The 24,089-nt window shown below is 43.8% G+C and overlaps 1 protein-coding gene across 4 annotated transcripts in view; it reads right to left on the bottom strand.

Annotated features, from left to right (window-relative positions):
• dhtkd1 (dehydrogenase E1 and transketolase domain containing 1) overlaps positions 1–24,089 on the bottom strand; it is a 70,594-nt gene that overhangs the window by 37,695 nt on the left and 8,810 nt on the right. For all 4 annotated transcript variants that reach the window (XM_043714152.1, XM_043714149.1, XM_043714151.1 and 1 more), the window contains exons 3-9: positions 19,377–19,588; positions 15,672–15,866; positions 12,868–13,137; positions 10,618–10,789; positions 8,583–8,781; positions 4,938–5,250; positions 2,954–3,038 (exon numbers count right to left, since the gene is read on the bottom strand). In XM_043714152.1, the coding sequence (XP_043570087.1) occupies positions 2,954–3,038; positions 4,938–5,250; positions 8,583–8,781; positions 10,618–10,789; positions 12,868–13,137; positions 15,672–15,866; positions 19,377–19,588 (1,446 nt within the window). The remainder of the gene's footprint in view (positions 1–2,953; positions 3,039–4,937; positions 5,251–8,582; positions 8,782–10,617; positions 10,790–12,867; positions 13,138–15,671; positions 15,867–19,376; positions 19,589–24,089) is intronic.

Below are 24,089 nucleotides of genomic sequence, written 5' to 3'. Positions count from 1 at the left end.
ATGGAGGTTGGTGGGGTGGTAGGTGAAGACCAGTGGGGTTCTGTCCAGGTGGCGATTGGAGGGGCGGGGCTTAAGGGTGGAGGAGCGGGAAGTGGAGGACATGCGGTGGAGAGCATTGTCGAACAGGTCTGGGGGGAAATTGCGGTCTTTGAAGAAGGAGGCCATCTGGGTTGTAGGGTTTTGGAACTGGTCCTCCTGGGAGCAGATGCAGCGGAGATGAAGGAATTGGGAATATGGGATGGCGTTTTTACAGGGGACAGGGTGGGAGGAGGTGTAGTCTAGGTAGCTGTGGGAGTCGGTCGGTTTATAGTAAATGTCCGTGTTGATTCGGTCGCCCGAGATAGAAATGGAAAGGTCTAGGAAGGGGAGGGAGGAGTCTGAGACGGTCCAGGTGAATTTGAGGTCGGGGTGGAAGGTGTTGGTGAAGTGGATAAACTGTTCAACCACCTTGTGGGAGCACGAGGCAGCACCGATACAGTCATCGATGTAGCGGAGGAAGAGGTGGGGGGTGGTGCCAGTGTAGCTGTGGAAGATGGACTGTTCCACATATCCTACGAAGAGGCAGGCATAGCTGGGGCCCATGCGGGTGCCCATGGCTACTCCTTTGGTTTGGAGTCACTAGAGTTTTATAAAGTCTCAGAAGCACATCACTGCTTTTATATTCCAACCCTCTTGAGATAAATGACCACATTACATTCACTTCCTTAATCATGGACTGAACCTGCAAGTTAACATTTAGAGAATCCTGTACTAGCACTCACAGATCCCTTTGTACTTTGGCTTTATGAAGTTTCTCACCATTTAGAAAGTAGTCCATTTCTGTATTCTGTTTTCCAAAGTGCAAGACCTCACATTTACTCATGTTGAATTTCATCAGCCATTTCTCGGACCACTCTCCTAAACTGAATATTTCTGCAGCCTCCTCACCTCCTCAGAACTACCTGCCTAACCACCTAACTTTGTATCATCGGTGAACTTCACCAGAATGTCCCCAGTCCCTTCATCCAGATCATTAATGTATAAAGTGAACAGCTGCAGGACACTACTTGTCACTAGCTGTCATTCCGAAAAAGAACCTTTTACCCCAACTCTCTGCCTTCTGTCAGACAGCCAATCTTCAATCCATGCCAGTAGTTCACCCCAAGCACCATGGGCTCTCACCTTACTCAGCAGGCTCCCATGAGACACCTTATCTCGACCTCCAAAAGGCCTTTGATAAAGAACATCCACTGGGTTTCCCTGGTCTATCCTACTTGTTACCTCTTCAAAGAATTCTAACAGGTTTGTCAGGCACGACCCCCCCTTACTAAATCCATGCTGACTTATTCTAATCTGACCCTGCAAGAATTTAGAAATCTCATCCTTAACAATGGGTTCTAGAATTTTACCTACAACCGAGGTTAGGCCAATCGGCCTATAATTTCCATCTTTTGTCTTGATCCTTTCTTGAACAAGGGGGTTACAGCAGTGATTTTCCAATCATCTGGGACTTTCCCTGACTCCAGTCACTTTTGAAAGATTACAACCAACGCCTCCACTATTTCCTCAGCCACCTCCCTCAGGGCCAGGAGATTTATCAATTTTTAGAGCTTTTAACTTTTCTAGTACTTTCCCTTTTGTAATGGCTACCATACTCACCTCTGCCCAGATGAAGGCAGTAATATTTATAACTTAGTTTTCTATTTCCCGAGCTTTCAAGAGCTGTTCATGGGAGATTGGACAGGGAGTTTTAATATCTTCGCACTGTCGCATCAACAGCCAGATTCCTTTTCTCCAGAAATTAATCCAAAAACCCAACTAAAACTTTGAACACTTCCAACAGACTGACCATCTCCTCCACAAACTCCCTGTTCTCATTCAGCAACTGCCATCTGCTTGAGCACAGGTCTTTGCCAGACTTGCTGTGACCAATTCCCAGATACTGACCTTGTTAATAGCCAACGTCTGCTCTCTGTTTAAACATAATGCTCTTGCCCAGTGACAAAGCATCTGCAGAAGCTTTTGGTCAGGAACCAGCCTGCAATCAACTTCCAAGTCAGGCCTCATGAATAAACAAGGGCCCGTTTGGTCTGTTTTCCTTTTAACACAAGCTATCTCGCACAGTCCAAAAGTCATCTTTAACTTAAAGTTTCCAGTTCACCGAATCAAACCAAAATTGATGAAAGGAAATAAAAGAAATGAAAAATCACATGGTTTCTACAAGATGGTACTCAATCGCAGCTCCATGGTTTGGGCCCTGATGAGGCTGTGGTTATGTCCCTACCTCTGAGCCAGGGGGCCTGGGTCTAAGTCCTACTTGCTCCAGAGATGGGTAATGAACAGGTGGTTTAAAAACATCTAGGAGCCTCGTGGCAGAGGTTTACCATGTTTAAGTAAAAATGATTGTGTTTGACCTGACATCCAAAGACATTTGCAATTTTTATCAACCTGGTTTCAGCTCCCATTCACACAATAAAGACTCTTAGCAGACTGCAATAATCTATCTTTGTAGTTTATGTAATGAGAGCTGTTGGTCCAGAACTGGTGACCTGAGGGAATCTAATGGAATCAAAGCCCAGCAGAAGTCAATTACCGGCATGGTGTATTTATTATAATGTGGAGACAGTGGTGCACTGTCAGTCGACTAGTAATCTAGGCACTGCAAGGTCTACAGGTTCAAATCCCACATAGCAACTGGTGGAATTTATAGTTAATTAATTAAGAAATCTCAAATTTGAAAGCAATGGACTACAAAACTATAAACTCTTAAATCAATCTAATTTCCTTCAAGGATGAAATTCTGTTGCCCTAACCCCAGTGTAACCCACAGCACTGTGGTTTATTCCTAACTGTCCTCTGAAGCAGCAGCGCAAGTCACTACCTTCAAGGGCAGTTAGTGATGGGCAATAAATGCTGGCTTTGCCATGGATGCTCATGCTCATGCCCCATGACAGAATATTTTAAAAGTTTCTACCTTGACACAGTAAAGTTCCAATAGCCAGTGACTCTGCCGTGGACCAGTCCAGCTTTGCGCCCTCTTCCAGTTTCTGCAGTCGAGCCTAAACATCAAGAGGAATGATCAGGTTTGTAGGTTACTTCATCAGCCCAGGTTTGGCAACCTACTACTTAGACAATTAACAAGTTATAATCCCCCCCTTATTTGGCAACTTGCTCATGAGGAACCCACCTCACTGTTCAACAAAAGCATAAAAGATGCAGCGAGTTGTTCCCTACATCAAGACAGAGCCTCACTGGATATCTCACACCTTTCTACCAGGCAGCTGGCCATAGCCCACCTTGTTCAGGCCCCCCAGGAGATTCTTCAAGGAGAGGAGATGACCTGGGGTGTGCAGTGAGAGAGGGACTCACTGAAATCCTTGTAGAGGGAGGAAGAGAGCTTCTTCAAGGAAGAAGCCCTGAAGAAGGGCTTATGCCCGAAACGTCGATTCTCCTGTTCCTTGGATGCTGCCTGACCTGCTGCGCTTTTCCAGCAACACATTTTCAGCCCCCAGGAGATTCCACCTGCGAACATTTTTTGACACTGATGTCTACTCCATCCTTTTGGTTCGCCATTTTAAAGAAAGAAAGAGAGAGATCTCAGAATGGACTTCCAGAGATAATAATAAAAAAGGACCAAGACAGCTAAAAACATGGCTGCCTACCACACAGCCACTGGGGGGTGCCGTGCACTCCAGTTGGCATGCCAACTCATTGACCACTGCATGTAGCATCCGCTGCCTCACACCCAGTCTGTGGAGCTGTGCACAGCATAAAATAAGATCGGGGGAACACTGATGGCTACCAAGACAGATGCAATTAAAGTCAAGATGTTTTCAAAACGCCAGAATTGTAGGGGTGCAGAATTTTGGAGAGTTGGTCGAGCTCGAGGGATGTTGCATTGATTGGGGAGGAGTGAGGTCATAGTACAGTTTTAAAATTAGGATAAAGATTTGAGAATTGAGGTATGGTCTGATGGCAAATTAGTGGAGGTCAGCGAGCACAGCGTGAACAACATTTGGAATGAGTTGAGATACAGGAAGCAGAGGTTTGAGTAAAGCACCAATTAGAACAGGGTGCTGGTCAGGAAAACATCAAGTCTGGAAGTATCAAATGGTGCAGATGAAATCGTCATCAACAAAGTAAGTAATTATTGAGAATGATTAAAGTTAAAATTCTCTTCTCTCTTTTAAATGAGCGATGAGATTCCAATGACCAAAAAGGATAACTTTTTTTTAAAAAGGGAGCTTATTGTATAAAGAGTTGAACAATCCCCAATCTGGATAACTGTGTGCAGTCTTGGTTAAGGAATCCAAAGGGGGAGATATTCTCTCTGCTCATTCTCTATTGCTGTTCAAAAATAACTTGAGGTATTAAGTTACAGAAGAAAAAAATATTAAATATTTCTAAATACTTACTAAAAAAGGGAGACTTTGATTTAGTTAAAAATTTTCCATGTTAAAAATGGGAAATGTTTATAATGGTAAGCAAGTTATACATGTGAGGAAATTTGAAGTATAAAAACTGAAAATCTGATGTTTCATCCTAAGAGTGTAGAAAAAAAAATTGTATTATTGCAGAGCTACCATAAATCCAAACTTAGAATGGCAAGCTCATGGAATTTACAGAATTTTATAGCGAGTTTGTACTGCAGTGCTGTGTGGAGAATCAGTCCATTTTCCCAATAACAGCTTGTAACAATCCAGTGTCAGAACAGAGGCAAGAATCAGCTGAAATCTACTTGAACAGGATCAATATACTGAAATACAGTATGTGTAAACTGCTTAATTAAGTTGTGCTTCAAGCAAAACAAATTTCATTCTGATAAAAATGACTGGTGATCGTTATATTGAACACACAGTGTTGTAGTTTTCAAGGGATCTTAGGGGGCAATTGAATAGTTGAATCAGTACACACTTCAATAGCCGAGGTGCTCTATTTCTTCTGTTTCTGAAACTTACCTGTATGTGTGTTTTCACCAGATGACCATGCATGGTTATTTCCTTTGGAATCTCCACAGACTTGGCACCCACATACTTGAGCAGGTCAATGGGCATTCCAGTGTCCCACGTACTGACCCTGAGTGAAGGTTCCACCAAGCCACTCCAGTGAGCCTGCAGATTTGGAGCCGGCGGTGAAAATGAAGCCGTGTTTGTTAAATGGTCATTTAGTTTAGCATAATAAGAAGTTTTAATGCTGGAAACCTCCTGCTCAGTCAAGAGGCCATCTGCTACTAACTGCTCTGCATACAAGTCTGGAATACTTTTACGGGATCTGTGGAAACCAGAAGGGAAAATAAAGTCAGACACCGTATGAAAGAGGAACAGGAGTAGGCCCTTCAACCCATCAAGCCTGTTCTGCCATTCAGTAGGATCCTGGCTGATCCAATGTTCTTCACGTCCACTTTCCTGCCCTTTCCCTGTAACCCTGAATTCCCTTACTGATCAAGAATCTATCTCAGCCTTAAATATACACAAGGACTCTTTCCCTCAACAGCTCTCTGTGGCAAGGAATTCCAAACAGTCAGAACCTTCTGGGAGAAGACCACTGTGAGGAAAAGGAGTACGAATAGAAATAGCCATCACATTGATAGAATGGTTACGCCACTGATTTGTGCTGCACAGTGGGGATTAGAGCTAAACAAATCACAGCCACAGATTTTTCCTGATATTAGCTGTGCTTCTGAGACTGGAGACACACCCTTACCTGTTTGTTGCCAGTTTCCTTTTAATGTGTTTCGGAAGAGTCTTGCCTTGCACAACCTCCAGCTTCACTGGGTTGCATTAGTGGGGATTTCCCAATGGTCAGACAATGGGTGTACTCTAGACCAAACAAATACAACTCTGGATGTGTTGTTCAGTCATTTCACTTGGAGGCTTGGTGATGGGTTTCTCAATGTCTGTGCTCACAATGTGGTTTCCTCTTCACTGGAGACCAAGTACAAATTGGGTGACTGCTTTACTGAACAGCTCTGTCCAGTCTGCATGTGGGACATGGAGCTTCCAGTCACCCATCATACTATTCTGCCATCTCTACTCTGAAACTGACTGCACTGTCATCAGCTTTCCACTTGATTCCAATTATTAGATTCCCTACAGTATGGAAACAGGCCCTTTGGCCCAACAAGTCCATACCGACCCTCCGAAGAGTAACCCACCCAGACCCATTCCCCTACCCTATGTTTACCCGTGACTAATGTACCTAACACTATGGGCAATTTAGCATGGCCAATTCACCTGAGCTGCACATCTTTGGATTGTGGGAGGAAACCCACACAGACACAGGGAGAATGTGCAAACTCCACTCAGACAGGCACCCAAGGCAGGAATCGAACTCAGTTCCCTGGCGCTATGAGGCAGCAGTGCTAACCACTGAGCCACTGTGCCATCCCAGAATTCAAGGGAAGTTTTGACAGATAACATCTGACCTTTCATTCAGCATTTTACAGTCTTTAGGCTCATTTTGGATCATAATGTGTTCCCATTAATATGGATAGCTGATCCTCTGCCCATCAATTACACCTCCTCCAGTCCCACCATTTATTCCTTTGTTTTTAATTCTTTCTTGGGATGTTGCATTTCTGGCAAAGCTAGCCATCGCTACCTGTCCTTGAGCTGAGGGGCAGGTAACCATCAACCACATTGCTTGGTAAGGGCAGCTTAAAGAATATTAATGCACCAAATGAAGTTTTTTTACAGCAATCGATGACAAATTTCATGATTACCTTTCAGTTCCAGGCTCATTAAATGAATTTAAAATTCCAAACTGCAGCCATGATGGGATTTGAACTAGAACATTAGCTTGGTCATCTGGCTTGCTAATCCAACAACGCACCGTGATATCACCATTTCCCCTTGCATTAGTTACTTTCTGGGTCGAAGGCATATATCCTTTCCTAACAGGTAACCTCTGTAGTCCAAATGCCCTTATTCCAAGAGATCAAAATTAGTGTTGTGGCCAACCATAGCAGTGCAGAGCAGGTGGAGGTTGTTTCTCTCTCGCCTCCCCTCCCCCACCCTTGTCTCCATCCCTCCCACCTCCCCGTCCCCTACATCAACAACACTGACAGAAAGATTAGAAAGAAGACTGGAAAGCATCAGACAGCCTCTTTACACCTGCATTAGGGAAATATGGGGGTAACCAATTTGTTCCAACGAGTAATTCCTATCATACAAAGTTAAAAATCACACAACACCAGTTTATAGTTCAACAGGTTTATTTTGAAGCACTAGCTTTTGGAGCGCTGCTCCTTCATCAGGTGGTTGTGGAATATAAGATCGTAAGACACAGAATTTATAGCAAAGGTTTACAGCGTGATGCAACTGAAAAGATATATTTCAGTATATATATCAATATATTAATATATATCAATATCTCATTTCAATTGCATCACACTGTAAACCTTTGCTATAAATCTTGTGTCTTACGATTTTATATTCCACAACCACCTGATGAAGGAGCAGCGCTCTGAAAGCTAATGCTTCCAAATATACCTGTTGGATGATAACCTGGTGTTGTGTGATTTTTCAACATTGTACACCCCAATCCAACACCGGCTCCTCCAAACCATTTCTATTTGAGCCTTTCTCCAGAGCAGACAAAACACAAATGCTAATTAGAATGTAAAACAGCAAGTTATATGAAAGGGAAAAATATCACATGACTCTGCTGAGCAACACACTGGAGGATGTATATCATCATGAGAATTGTTCAAGGATTTCTTTTCCCTTTGAATTGTCTAAATTATTTCAATTCAGGAACATTTGTTCAGTTTCAAATTTGCTGTTATCATGGATAGATTATTTTAAAACTGTATGTGTAAAAATCATATTCTAGCAAATACTCGTCAAAACAGAGCAGAACTAAGGCTAGGAGACTGATCTTTCCTTGCCAGCTCATTCTACATGCACGAGGAGAAAGTGAGGTCTGCAGATGCTGGAGATCAAAGTTGAAACTTTATTGCTGGAACAGCACAGCAGGTCAGGCAGCATCTAGGGAACAGGAGACTCGACGTTTCGGGCACAGGCCCTTCTTCAAGAAGGGCCTGTGCCCGAAACGTCGAGTCTCCTGTTCCCTGGATGCTGCCTGACCTGCTGTGCTGTTCCAGCAATAAAGTTTCAACATTCTACATGCACCCCTTCTTTTGTCTTTTCCAGAAATATTCATCGTGACCTGACATCATAGAACTCCTACTGTGTGGAAGCAGGCCATTCAGTCCATTTAATCCACACTGACCTTCTGAAGAGCATCCTATCCAGACCCATACTATCCCTGTTAACCCCCCCCCCCCCCACCCCAGCCTACACATCCCTGGGCACTATGGGACAATTTAGCATGGTCAATCCACCTAACCTGCACATCTTTGGACTGTAAGAGGAAACCCACACAGACACAGTGAGAATGTACAAATTCCACATGGACAGTCGCCCGAGAGTGGAATCAAACCCAGGTACCTGGCATTGTGAGGCAGCAGTGCTAACCACTGAGCCACTGTGCCACCTTACATTTATTTCAGTTTTGATACATGAATCCCCATTGATACTTCATTGGTTATGGACCGGTATTCAAGAGCTCACTAATAAACATGGTTTCTCCCGTCACCGCACCTGATAATTTTGTACATGGTGGGGTTTGTGAAGGTGGGGTCATCAAGTTCATTGTGGCCCCACTGCCTGTAGCAGAGCAAGTCTATGATCACGTCCTTTCGGAAACGTCGCTGATAGTCAACAGCCAGTCTTGTGGCTCGTATTACTTCTTCTGCGTCGTCACCATTCACGTGAATCACAGCACAATGAACCATCTTACCTGGAATTCACAGAAATAAAAACACATGGTTTGCAAACCAAGCAGCAGTTGACAGAAAGATGGTGCTTTCTAGATGGACAATGCAACCTTCATTTTGAACTGTGGTGTGGCGATCAGTCGACCTGCCCCGTCCTGTCCAATTCCATCCACAAAAACCAGCTTTACTTTCTCAGTCTCATTGAGAAAACTCCCAAGGTTGGCTGTCTAAGAATGCAAGGGTTCCTACACCTGATTAAAAGTGGATTCTATGCCAGTGTTTTGCCCGATAGTTAACTCTCAAGCTAACATTACAAAACATAGGGGCCCCAATCTTTATCAGATTTCTGTCTGTGGGAGTTTGCTGTGCACAAAATGGTGGCTGGTTTTCTTACCTGACAATAGTGACTGCATTTCATTGGCTGCAAAGTAAACCTGGGACACCCTGAGGTCAGGGATACTTTAGCGAGTTATTCCATTTTGATTCTCACATTCTATATCAAGGTACCAAGGCAGAGAAGTTCCTTTTGGAGGCTCAGGCTTGTGAACATTATCCATCACCTGACCCAGCTGTCCTGACCCAGCTGTAGACATGTCTCTGCATATGGTCAGCAGCAGGCCTTCACTTAAAGCAATACACTCGCCATTTTGGCCCCTGGGTTAAATCTGAACGGCTTGCTACTTTTGGTGCTGACCAGCATCACAAGAATGTATTTCTGTAATTTTTGAATGTGGACTGAAATGGGAAAACGGGCTGGTTTAAAACCAAGGCTTTTTGCACTTTTCCTGAGGTGACTGTCTGCGTGGAGTTTGCACATTCTCTCCGTGTCAGTGTGGGCTTCCTCCAGGTGCTCCGTTTTCATCACACAGTCCAAAGGTTTGCAGGTTAGGGTGAACTAACCAAGCTAAATTGCCCGTAGTGTCTAGGCATGTGCAGGCTAGGTGGGTTAGCTGAGGGAAATGTAGGGTTACAGGGAAAGGATAGGGGCCTGGGTTTGGATGGGATGCTCTTTGGAGGGTAAGTGTGGACTTGATAGGCCAAATGACCTGTTTCCACACGGTAGGGATTCTATGATTCTATAGAAAGTTACCTAACACTCATTACAAGTGTTGCTTAACAGGTGCTGGTTCAGACAAGTTGGAGACGGGGAGAGGTCTGTTTGTGAATGGGGCTTTGGCTGGCAACTGATTGGTTTGAGGACTCAGGACTAGTTCTCGATGACAGAGCCTTCTGCATGCCAATGTGCTTGGCTCCTAGGCAGCTGAACATCTTGGTCATGTGAATGGTTGGGCAGAAGCTGCTTTTGTTTCTTTTATCAAGCTTGAAGGTAGCCAGTTTTATTTCCCCTCATCAGTTGCAGTAAGTTGTGACTTGTAATTGACAAATTAGGGAGCTTTATCATTGCGAACCAGTCATCCTGTACCTCCTGCAAACAAGTGAAAGTTCCTGCAGAAGGAAGATCAGGAAGAGCGTACTGATCATAGAAGGATCATATCAGCAAATCCTCTGGATAGGGACCCCCGAACTGTCTTCCCAGTCTTTCTCTCCATCTATAACACCCTTTTTTTTGTGTCTGTAAGTGCACAGAGCAGGAGTTTATAAAAGGGGTTAAAGCTTTGAATTACACAATTACGTGAGAGAGTTCATAACTGTTGATCCGAAGCTAGAATCGATTTATTTGTGGTTCTCGTTAAGTACCTGCTCTGTGTTTTCTATCAACCCAAGAGTCAAAGGTAAGGAAATTGAGAAATAGGGAAATTGGAAAATCTGCAGCTCCTCGTTTTAAAACAATGTTTAATATTTGTGATGACTCTGAGCAGAACAAGGTATGGTTACCCCAGTGAGGTATAACAGCTTACCTATATCACTGTTGTAGAGTGAGGATTTGGCTCTCTCGGTGGGTGTGGTGTAGCCTAACTGATTATTGACAATCAGGTGAATGCTGCCACCAACTCGGTAGTGAGGGAGATTCGAGAGAGTGAAGGTTTCAGCAACAATACCTTGTCCTGGGAAAGAAGCATCTCCGTGCACCTGTAATGAGGAGGAGTGTGGAAGGGCAAGGGGAGAGAAAAGCCTTGTCACTTTCAAAACTCCTCCAGAGGTAACCCACGTGCCTTATTTAGCCTCGGAGCATCAATGTTTCAGAATTTTAAAGAAAAGAACGAAACATGGTTTTGGGTGATTTCTGGATGATCTCTGAACTGGTGAGCTGGGAATGTTTGTACAATATTTGTAATGTTTAGGTTTAAGGGGGAGGTTTAATAACTGAGGAAGCCGGCCTGGAAAGGAGCATCATTCATTGTTGAACACCAAAATAGAACCACTAATCGTGGCATACACAGGCTAGTCCCAACCTGGGATAGACAATACTGCTGACTCATCCATCCCTGGCTCTGCTTTATAAAAGGCCCAGTGAAGGAAGACTGGAGGGTTTCTAATGTGGTGCCATTATTTAAGAAAGGCTGTAAGGAAAAGCCAGGGAACTACAGGCCAGTGAGCCTGATATCAGTGTGCGTAGGTCATTGGAGGTGATTCCAAGAGACAGGATTTACGCGTATTTGGAAAAGCGAGGACTTTTTCACGTAGAGGGTGGTGGGTGTATGGAACGAGCTGCCACAGGAAGTGATGGAGGCTGGTATAATAACAGCATTGAAGAGGCATGTGGATGGATACATGAATAGGAAGGATTTGGAGGGATTGGCGCCAAGTACTAGAAGACGGGACTAGATCAGATCGGGATGTCTGGTTGGTGTAGACGGGTTGGTGCAGACCAAGAGGTGTGTTTTTGTGTTGTACAGCTCTCTGACTCTCCAAGAGTTTCCATTTGGGAAGGCCGTTGCCTATCACCTGGGGAGTTCATACTCCCTGAGCTCCACGGGAGATAAATTAATGATTTCCCCATGAACCTTCCAGGGGTTATCACAGGAAGTTGTATTGGAGCTGTACAAAACAAAGGTAGGTTAGGCCACAGCTGGAGAACCATGTGCAGTTCTGGTTAGCACACAATAGGGAGGATGTTACTGCACTGTAGCACATTCTCCAGAATGTTGCCTGAGATGGAACATTTCACCGATGGAGAGAGGCTGGATAAACTTGGGTTGTTTTCTTTGGAGCAGAGAGGGGTGAAAGGATACCTGGCAGAGACATTCAAGATTATGAGGGGCATGGACAGGGAGAACAGAAAGCAGCTGCTCCCCTTAGCTGAAGGATCAATAAAAAGGAGGCATAGTTTTAAAAGCTGAAAGGCAGGAGGTTTGGAGGGGATTTGAGGAAATATATTTTCACCCACTGGATGGTGGGAGCCTGGAATGCACTGCCTGTGAGGGTAGTTGAAGTGGGAAACTTCATGACCTTTAAAGTGAACTTGGCTGAGCACTTGGAACGTCATGACATTCCAGGCTATGGGCCTAGTGTGGGAAAGTGGAATTAGTGTGGATAGGTCAGCACCGACTCAATGGGCCAAAGGGCACCTTCTGTGCTTCATGACTCTGTGATAATGTATTGTTTCACAATCTTTCAAAGGAAATATTGAACACTGCACATCTATTCAAGTCGGAAAAGTTCATATAACAATGTAAACAGCAGCATGGGACTTTCCTCAGCGTCCTGGCCAATATGGCCCTGCAAACAAAAGAGCACTGATAAAAAGTATTGGATACAGATCTGTCTGTGGGGCTTTGTTACCGTACAGGGACTATTACATTGGCCTATTATGGGCACTACGTTACACCATCATCCAGAAGGGTTTGGTGCTTTTTATGTTGTTATTGGCTGATACACAAAACCATTAGTGCTTTTTGTGTAATTTAAGAGAAAGAACTTTTCCTTCTGCACAGCATGTTCCAGTGAACGAATGAAAAAGTAATCAAAAACAAAAATACAGCACGGGCTGACAGTTTACAGAGGAACTTCGATTATCTGAAGGACACAGGCGGGCAGTATTTTGTCCGCTTAATCAAATGTCAGATAACATAGTTTAGCCAAGCATCGGGACCTTGCGATCTTGCTGAATAATCCGATATTCGGATAATCAAATGCTGGATAATCGAGGTTCTTCTGTATTGTGTATGCACGTTTGTGTAGATAAAGAACACACACACATTCCTGACCTGCACACAAATGGCTTTGTCTCCTGGCTGTGCAGAGCCACTTGCTGAGTAATCCCCATCCTGGCGAGACTGCTGTCTCCCACGGGTCTTCCCAATAGCGACTGGGTTCACAGCCTCCAGGTGGGAAGGGTTAGGGAGCATGGTGACATGTAGTGGGTGGTCGCAGCCAAAGTCCAGGTCCACTGAGGAGGTAAGATGAGACAAGACATCTCCAGTGGCCAGGGAGTTTTCAGGGAATTCGCTCAATCCACGCATTTTGCGGAACATCAACTATAAGGAAAATGAAAAAGAGAGATTGTCACAGCACTCGACAACATAACTGGCACTTGGCAACTGAAAAGCAGCCAAATTTTAAAGTATATTGCATGTAGAGGTGTCCAACTAACAATAATAACCCACATCACATGGGTCACCTCTGAACTGGCAATAAGTAAATTGTCAAAGGCGACAATGTCAAGTAATGACATCCAACTGCTCTAAGGACAGCGGTGTCAGAGATGGTCCTTCCATTACACGCAACTCTCAAACTCCCAGCACAGTGCCAGGGAATGAGCAATTATTCTCCAGAAAATTATAGAATTCTCACAGTCTGGAAGCAGGCCAATCAGCCCATTGAGTGCACACCGACCCTCTGATCAGTAATTCCAGCCAGACCCACTCCATCCCTGTAACCCTGCATCTCCAATGACTAATTCACCAAGCCTGGACAGCTCTGGACCCCATGGGCAATTTCCCATAGCCAATCCACCTTTGGTCTGTAGGAGGAAATCGGAGCACCCGAAGGAAACCTATGCAGGTACAGGGAGAATGTGCAAACATACAGTCACCCAAGGGTGGAACCGAACCTGGGTCCCTAGCGCTGTGAGGCAGCAGTGCTAACCACTGAGCCACCATGCCAATAATCTCATTATTGATTGTTGTTTCATATACTCGTGTTTCTTAACATTATTATAGAGGTTTATAAAAACATGAGAGGCATAGATAAGATGAATAGCCAAAGTCTTTTCTCAGGGGTAGGGGAGTTCAAAACTAGAGGACATCAGTTTAAGGTGAGAGGGGAAAGATTTAGAAGGAATCTAAGGAGCAATCTTTTCACACAGAGGAGGATCTGGTAAAAATTATACAAACTCCTCTTTTTGTTAATTAACTAGGGTGCGCTTCTAACAGAACTGAAATCAAAGCACCAGTAAACAAATGTAAATGCATCAGTTTTAAAACATAGTTCAGGCCTTGTGTAGTTACAGCCTGACATCCGTTCCGAGCCACACACAAAAGACAAAATAAACTTACAACAGGCTTGCGATGACTGTAGAACACCAAACGATACAGCTATTAATGTTAAGGACTGTACTTGTTTGTGGCAATAAAAATGTAATAATTTTAAAATCGACAGGAACCTGCTTGCCCTATATTTCTCAGTCTTGCCATCTATCACAATTCATACATGTGTACCATTGAAATTGATGAGACAGCTGCTATTACACAACTTCTTCAAATCTTCAATCTTGTTGAAGAAACACTTATTACTTAGAGTGATTTTATTTTGTAAAAACACATCCTATCCTTATGTTCCGTATACAAAAAAAAAACAACAAAAAAACTCATTTTGACAAATGCTATTAGCTGGAAAGGTTACACGCATTCTAAATCTCCATTACCACTCATGACTCACTTGGTTCAAGTACATCAACAGAACCCCAGCCTTGACTCAGCGAGTCATGTAAGCTGCAAGGTCACAGGTTTGGTTGTTGGTCCATGCCAAACTTACAGAACTTAGGCAGCATTGGGCTTTGATTGGCTTCAATTCTCCAATAAGAAAGGACAGGAATGAATGGAGATTTTCACTCTGGGTCATGTACGTTGACTGGAGAATCTCAGCCAGAACAACACTCATTTTACTAAGAGTTGCCCACAGACTTTTCATGGGGGTCTGTCTGAGCAATAGGTTCAGAAGGAGGTGATCTGCTACCATTCAACAAGATCATAGCTCTTACATCAATCCTTCCTTTGTGCACTATCCTTCAATCCCTTGGGATCCAAATCTCATTCTTGGATACATTCAACAACACGGTATCCACATCCAAAGTATTTTGGAGTGGAGCAGAGGTTTCCAAAGATTGACAATCTTTCAGCAGTAATCCATGGTTCATATAGATCATTTCCAAAGTGTCTCTATTCACAGGAAGTACGCAAAAGGACAGGAATGTTCTTCAGCCTTGGATATCCTTGATTTTAAATCACTCCATCTCTGGTGATTGTGCCTCAGATGTCAAGATACTCAACTCTGGAATTCCCTCACTACGGGGCAACATTTTCACACAGAGGATGGTACGTGTGTGGAATGGGCTGTCAGAGGAAGTGGTAGAGGCTGGTACAATTGCAACATTTAAAAGGCATTTGGATGGGTATATGAGTAGGAAGGGTTTGGAGGGATATGGGCCGGGTGCTGGCAGGTGGGACTAGACTGGGTTGGGATATCTTGTCGGCAGGGACGGGTTGGACCGAAGGGTCTGTTTCCATGCTGTACATTTCTATGATTCTCATCTTTAAATTAGATCTTGAAACTTGCTGCTTTGACTAAGCTTTTGCTCACCTACTCTAATATCGCCTTATGCATTTTGGTGTTGAATTTTACTTGATAAGGCACTGGTGGAGTGCTTTGGGCACTATAAAATGGAAAGTTGCTGCGAGTTTAATTCTATTCTGATCTTAGAGATTCCAAACCCAAACATTTGCTCTCAACCCAATCTCTCACATTTTCAGTCACATCACTGTGAATTCTTTTTTTCCAACTATGGTCTCACCTCAGGAGGAAATTGCAGGAGCCCAGTCAAAAGATTGAGTCGCCCTCGGTGAGGCATTCCCAGTACCACGTCAGCCACACCATTGAACGCTGCATTTCGGAACAATTCGTGGAAGAATCCCATCATGCTCTCTGCGCCCTCACCACCATAACGTTTTACAGTGGAAAATTTAGTGGCCAAGAAGCGATCGAATTCCTGATAAATAGACACAAGTCATTAGTTAGGCTACTTACAGGATCTTCACCACCCAGGACTAGGATATGATGGTCAACTGAGACCTTAGGAAGGGGTGTTCGGCCCTCCCCTGTGGTGAGTCACCCCAGGCCTGTCTAAAAAGGCCCCATACTCAGTGCCATGAGACATAGCCAACAGCAGAACAAGCAAACTTTTGGTGATGATGGAGGAAGAGTTAGATTGCCAAGAGACAACGCCTATCCCCAGGTGGAGGATCCTTTGTGAAGTTGAGCTGGAGCTTCCTTTCAGCACCCGGGGAGGATGGAACACCTTGCATATTAATTCACCTCATCATATTGTGATTGAAATTGAAAAAGGCAGGTTCTTATGAGCGGCTGAAGAGAAAATATGCAAACCAAAAGAAACCTGCAGTGGATCTGCCCTTGGTTAGATCACGACAATACGTGGAGATGCACAGCAAACATGATTATTTTTTAATTCATCCATGGGATGAGACATTGCTGGCTAGGCCAGCATTTACTGCCCATCTGTAATTGCCCAGCCACAGTGGGTCTGGAGTCACATGTAGACCAGACCTATCCTTCCCCAAAGTACATTCGTGAACCAGATGGGTTTTTCCCAACAATTGGCAATGGATTCACAGTCATTAGACTCTTAATTCCTGATATTTTTATTGAATTCAAATTTCACCATCAACCATGGTAGGATTTGAACCCAAGCCCCAAGAACATTCCTGTGTTTCTGGATTAACAGCCCAGTGATAATATCACAAGGCCAATGCCTCCCCTAAATTATTGAAACAAACAGAACACAACCAGAGTACAAAATAAATTTGCAAGTTATTAGTCAAAGGATAACAAGGTAAACAGCATTCTGGTGAAGGTGCAAAGGGAACTTCTTCATTGAAGTAAATATCGACTCTTGTCCATCAGGGTAGTTCTTCTGACAGATCAAAGATAACTTGTAACATCATGGAGTCAACTCAACTAACAATAGAGTGATCTGGATAATTATGTGAAAAATTTCAAAGTAAAACCTCCCTCCGCTAAAATCTCCAAACATCAGTGTAAGATGCTGAGCCCTAACTCATGAGATTTGTATGGTCCTAACATCCTGGTGTAAGAAATGGATCTAAATAGCTTTCGATGCACAAGACCACCACAAGAGACAATAACAGGAGTAGGCTGTTTGGCCCGAGTCTACTCCACCATCCAATAGGATCATGGCTGATCCGACATTCCTCATGTCCACTTTCCTGCCCTTTCCCTGTAACCCTTGATTCCCCGACTGATTAAGAATCTTCATACAAGAATGTGGAAGATTGATTGATCTGTCAGGTTTAGTATGTAAGAACTTGGAACAGGATTCAGCCATTCAGCCCCTCGACTCTGCTCCCTCATTTAATACAATTATGGCTGATCTCATCTTGGCCTCAACTCCACTTCCTGCCCATTCCTCCTTCTTCTGAACTAAAAATCTATCTCCTCCTTAAAGCAAATTTCCGTTTATCAATTCTATATTTGAACATTTTAATTTAGTTCATGGCCTGTAAACAATCATTTGAGATTTAAAATGGTACAGTGTTTTAGCTCCTTATCCTTTCACAGCAATAACTAAGTTTAACCTCTTGGCTTAACACATCTCTCAGTCCACTCTGAAATAACTCCACAGAGGCCAGTATCCCATCACCCTTTATTTTCCCCGTGGAGAGTTCTTGACACTGACCCAGCTCCTTCAGAGCCGGCTCTCAGAGTGAACCGGACCCCTGACACTCCTGTTTATAACTGTCAACCAGGGCTCCCTGATTGGACCAGATTAACTGTGTGGAGTTTGCACGTTCTCCCCGTGTCTGCGTGGGTTTCCTCCGGGTGCTCCGGTTTCCTCCCACAGTCCAAAGATGTGCAGGTCAGGTGAATTGGCCATGCTAAATTGCCCGTAGTGTTAGGTAAGGGGTAAATGTAGGGGTATGGGTGGGTTACGCTTTGGCGGGTCGGTGTGGACTTGTTGGGCCGAAGGGCCTGTTTCCACACTGTAAAGTAATCTAAAAAAAAACAGCCCCAATCAGGGAACTCATATTCTATGAGGTCCACTTGGCTGACCTCATCACAATCACGACATACTCCAAAAATGTTTTCTAAAATATTCAGCAGCTGGTACGCCAAATTTGGGCCAAACACATAAATTAGCTGACCCCACACAGAAAGGCTGCAAAAAGGGTGCTTCATGATAATGGCAAAAGATTAGAAAGATTGACTATGGTGCCACTGGGTGCTCTTCAGCTGTTGGACATGCTCCCCCTGTAGCTCACATATGCATTACTGTACTTGGCATGGACACTGGGCGCTCAATCAAAAAATATGCTCATTTCTCAATTGCCTCACTGACCTGAAGAAATGCTGAACAGACGATGGGGCTGCTTCGATGGGCCTGACATTGTTACTAGTGAAAGGATTCTTATTGAAGCAGTTTGCAAAACCAACAGGAACAGAGAAAAGAAAGGAGCTGAACTGAACTCAGAAGAAAAGCAACATTTGAAAACAAATTAAGTTTATTTTCTGCCCTTCGGCCCATCTAAGGCACAGCGCAGCCAACTCACTTTCATTTTTAACAAGAGGGGCAGGTTTCTGAAATGTTAACCTGCCATTTCTCTCCTGAGGTTTTAGTGGGACTTTTGTGGCCTGTACCATCAGAGAGCGAGGTACAGGAACAGGGAGCAGATAGTAACTATTGACAGGGCATTATGCCTATGCACATAGTGTGTCACCATAGTCCCAGAGGATCAGAGAGAAACAACTATTGGTGAATGGTGCCACTGGGTGCTCTTCAGCTGTTGGACATGCTCCCCCTGTAACTCACATATGCATTACTGTACTTGGCATGGAGACTGGGCGCTCAATCAAAAAATATGGTGGTGTGGAGGAACAGGGTTGAGAAGGAAAGTCCTTTGTTATGTGTGGGAATTGAACTGACACTGTTGGCATCAGTTTGCATTGTAAGCTAGCCATCCAGCTAACTGAGCTAACCGACCCCAATAGGTACATTATAACACTTCAATGTATTCAACCCATTCAACGGCCCATCTTGTGAGCTACAATACTTCTGCAGTCACTGATTCAATCAATCCCACCTTCACTCCCACCTGTTATGTCCAAGCCCCCAGTAAATCCATTCCTTTTCCACCTGTGACTGACCCCATCACCCTCCAAAAAACTATTTCATTTCACTGTACTTGCATGGTTCAGATTAAAGATATCAATTCTTTTGTGGATTTTTACAAGGACAATTTAAAAATTATTTTGAACTAGAAACAAAATGTATTTTATCAATCCCCATTCCCAACTGGAAGCACCAAGGCAAGTGAGGGCAGACTTGAGAAAACACAAACAAATCAACTACACAACGGGCATGGATCACTTCAATCATTCTTTAACCTTGTTCATTTCAATTTGCATTTGTGTAGCAGCCACTCCTTTGGTCCCACTCTCCGTGCAGTTGGAACATAACAGTTACCTGAGACTCCAGCATTAGCTTCACTAAATGTCTCTTCTCTTCCGGGGTTAAAGTTTCGCATTTTGCTTGCTCAAATCGTTGAGCAAACCATTCTCTCTCAGCCATGGTCTCCAGGTGGCCGATCTCCACAGATATGTGCCTGCAGTACGTCTGTTCCAAATAGGCCAATACCTCCTCCAAAGTGGCTTCCTCTTTCCCAAAGTTTAACATTCCTGCAACACCAAGGAAATAGAGTTCCTGAATATTTATTTCTCATCGCAGTTGTACCCATGGCTTTTGCATTATCTAATTCATATGGGAGCACTCTGCCATCACAGAGCATGTAAAATAAAAAATCTGTTGCAAATGTTTTGAGAGATGACCTCAGAGGTAGGGTTTCTTTTTTGATTCTTCAATCATGGGCAAAATTAGCTAAGCCAGCATTTATTATTCATCCCCAATTGCCAGGAGGGCAGTTAAAAGTCTGTGGATCTGGAGTCAAATGTAGGCCAGACCACAATCAGCAAACTGTTTCATGGTCGTGGTTAGGAAAGGTGACCGCCGAGTGGTATTATCATTAGACTATTAACCCAGAAACTCAGTTAATGTTCTGGGGATTCAGGCAGAAGGTGGAATTTGAATTCAACAAAGGATGTGGAATTAAGGATCTCATGACAATCAGTTGCTGGAAGGAAATAGAGATGTACTGCATGGAAACAGACCCTTCCGTCCAACTTGTCCATGCCGACCAGATATCCCGACCCAATCTACTCCTACCTGCCAGCACCCAGCCCATATCCCTCCAAACCCTTCCTATTCATATACCCATCCAAATGCCTCTTAAATGTTACAATTGTACCAGCCTCCACCACTTCCTCTGGCAGCTCATTCCATACACGTACCATCCTCTGCGTGAAAACGTTGCCCCTTAGGACCCTTTTATATCTTTCCCCTCTCACCCTAAACCTATGCCCTCTAGTTCTGGACTCCCCCACTCCAGGGAAAAGACTTTGTTTATTTAACGTATCCATGCCCCTCATGATTTTATAAACCTCTATAAGGTCACCCATCAGCCTCTGACACTACAGGGAAAACAGTCCCAGCCTGTTCACCCTCTCCCTATAGCTCAAATCCTCCAAATCGTGCAACATCCTTGTAAATCTTTTCTGAACCCTTTCAAGTTTCACAACATCTTTCCGATAGGAAGGAGACCAGAATTGCACGCAATATTCCAACAGTGGCCTAACCAATGTCCTATACAGCCACGACATGACCTCCCAACTCCTGTACTCAGTACTCTGACCAATAAAGGAAAGCATACCAAACACCTTCTTCACTATCCTATCTACCTGCGACTCCACTTTCAAGGAGCAATTAACCTGCACTCCAAGGTCTCTTTGTTCAGCAACACTCCCTAGGACCTTAACCATTATGCATTAAAGTCCTGTTCTGATTTGCTTTCCCAAAATGCAGCACCTCTAATTTGGGTGTCATCTGCAAACTTACTAACTGTACCTCTTAAGCTCGCATCCAAATCATTTATATAAATGACAAAAAAGCAGTGGACCCAGCACTGATCCTTGTGGCACTCCACTGGTCACAGGCCTCCAGTCTGAAAAACAACCCTCCAACACCACCCTCTATCTTCTACCTTTGAGCCAGTTCTGTATCCAAATGGCTACTTCTCCCTGTATTCCGTGAGGTTTAACCTTGCTAATCAGTCTCCCATGGGGAACCTTGTCGAACACCTTACTGAAGTTCTCTGCAATTCTTACCTGGTCTGGCCTACAAGTGACTCTAGACCCACAGCAATGTGGTTTATCTTTCAACTGCCCTTTGGGCAATAAATGATGGCCTTGCCAGAGATACCTGCATCCCACGTGTAATTTTTTTTTAAAAAATCATAACACATCTGGAATTATGAGTGTTATGAATTCAAATTCCATAATTTCCAGGGTGGAATTCAAATCCAGGTCCCCAGAACATTACCTGGGTTTTTGCATTAATAGCCTAGCGATAATACCATTTGGTCATTGTCTATCCACAACCCACCATTCCAAATGGAGTCAACTCCTCAGACAGAGGAGTAACAAATGAACAACAGTTCTTAATAGAGACTATTCTGGTTACAACACACAACACAATACTAGGGTTACAACATACATGATATATTTGGTAATGAGTGAGATTTGCTTCGGTTCTGTAAAGTGTCAGTGAATAATTCCAGGGAGCTGCCAGTTAGCGGTCCTTTCCTTTCTCATAATCTGGTGGAGTTACACTGATCCATTGCTATGGCTGTTATCTTATTTAAAAATAAAAGTGTTAACATATGCCACTTATTTAACCTATGGAATAACACTCACACCAAATAGGACAGATTAGGGCTCCAACCCTTTACAGTTTCCTTTCCATCAGACTACTATCAGTCAAAGGTTTGGGCTGATTTCTGCACACGCGTGGGTTCCTTTTTCATTAGTTTCTGTACAATGAGTATTTTATAGTTTGAATTGATAGAAAAGAAACATATTGTTCTTTAAATTTCCTGCAGTCATTTCCTTCCAAAAACAAAGAATGAAAGGCAAGTTAGAAAGACGGGACAATCCCAAAAGGAAGCAATATTTCATCCTTGCCTGCACTGTGGAAAGCCATGCAGGAATATAACTCTCCTCCTCATTGCAACAGAATGCTTAACAGCCGTTCAAGAAATAGTACCTTTGATATCAAAGGGGGGCTGACAAAGGGGGTAGATTACTCATTCTTGCACTTTTACACAAAAGTTCATGTGTGTGGTTATCAGTTGAGAAAAAGGTTAATGTTGAATGTGCAGTGTTTGACAAAATTGGCCACTCAAGCTCTCACCAAATGAATGATGACCCCCAGGAACACATGATATCGAAGCAGTGTGAGGTGAACCCCACCATCCAATACAATTAGTGTTTCAAAAGTACTTCCCCAATACCATTCCATATGATCACGGCTGAATCTTTATCTCGATGTCCTATTCCCGCTTTCGCCCCAAAATCCTTGATGTCTATAAAAGCTTAAATCATATTCAATTCTCTCTTCGATATTCCTCAGGTAATGAAAGTATAAATCAGGGTTTCAGTAGCAGATGACCTGGAACAGGGCAAGTCACAAAGGTGAAACACATAGTCATGGTGGTGGCACATGTGGTTGGATTTTCATCTCAGGCTCAAGAGAAAGGGATTAAAAAGTGAAATCACCACAGTCCCACTCTCCTCTTAAAGTGAGACAATGGGTGGTGGTTTAATCTGAGAGTCACCACACCTCAGGTGAGGGGAGAGGTTAAGAGGGAGTGTCCTTCATGGTAACCTCAGCCAGTGCAGGAATTGAAACCATGCTGTTGGCATCACAAACCAGCTCTCCAGCCAACTGAGCTAACTGCAGGCTTCAAAATGAGAAAGAGCCTCAATCACATTCACAGAAACCATTGAGGATTCTCTTCCTCAGTTGCAGTTTCTCTCTTCTTTCAGGTAAGATGGGAAGTTCCATCTTCGCCCCTCTCCTGAAGGTGTGCATTTCTTTTTGCACCTGACCTACAGATGTCTGCGTCCTCTGGTGCCTCCCCCAGATGGTAATTACTCAAACATCAGCCTCAACAATTCTGTGATTCTGTGCAGGGATGTGGGGAAAAGACAGGAGATTGGCACCAAGACGTTTCATCCAATGCCAACATAATGTGCTGAATGGCCTCCTTCTGCCCCCTAATAATTCTCTGATCCTGAGTGTCATCAAGCCGCTTGACTGCAGAGTTCTATACAGTGACATTCAAATAACAGCAAAATACCACAGACCCTGCAAATCAGGCTGGAAAGAGGGTTCCAATGGAGAGCCATACTGGATTCAAAACCCTGCTTTATCTCTCCACAGATGTTGCCTGACCTGCTGAGTATCTCCAGCATTTTCTGTTTTTATTTAAATTGTGATCTTGCCCCATGCTGTACATGAAAGGGCATTGATTGGAGTGTTGGTTAGCGATTAGGAGCAGGGATTTTTCTAACCACAGGGTTTACAAATTATAGTGTCCATGCTGGCTGGGCTCAGTTAATGCAACACAGATATAGCATTCACCCTGGGACTTCCTCTGACTGTCTCATTTAAGTACAGAATAAAAGTTGCCAAGAGTTGTGTGGGGTTTGCCATCTCAGTGCTCACAGAATTACTTGTAACTGATGGAACAGATGAGGATCTTGCCTTTTCTGACTGGCTGCTGGGTGCTCATGTGCAATGGTAGCATAGATTATAACATCAATCAATCATCTACAAGATTACATTTTGGAGCACTAGAGCATGGTTACGAGTTAAAGGACTGGCTCAGGCCAATGAGTAACACCATTAGTGCCTGTTACAAAGTCAAAAGCATGTATGTTCGCTTTGAAATAGAAAGTGTTTTCTGAATTTTGAAGTAAACTTAAAGTGCAGGCTCAGCTGCCTGAATGGAAAGGCAGGGACACAGGCTGTTCGAAAATAGATACATGTAATGTGTGTGTGTGTGCCGGTATGTGTGTGTCTGAATGTTTGAGCCTGTATGTGTGTGCCTGTGTGTGTCTGTCTGTATGTTTGTGCCTGTGCCTGTGTGTGTGTGGCCATAGTCTTACCAGACCATAGAGGCTGCTCTCCCATTAGAGAGAGAGAAGCGACTAGTGGTGATTTAATCTGCGGGCCCCAGACCACAGGCGAGGGAAAGAGCTTGAGAAGGAGAGTCTTTCATTG

The sequence above is a fragment of the Chiloscyllium plagiosum genome, chromosome 23 (genome assembly GCF_004010195.1).
Source record: "Chiloscyllium plagiosum isolate BGI_BamShark_2017 chromosome 23, ASM401019v2, whole genome shotgun sequence".
Lineage (NCBI taxonomy): Eukaryota > Metazoa > Chordata > Chondrichthyes > Orectolobiformes > Hemiscylliidae > Chiloscyllium > Chiloscyllium plagiosum.
This window is presented reverse-complemented; position numbering and strand designations above follow the sequence as displayed.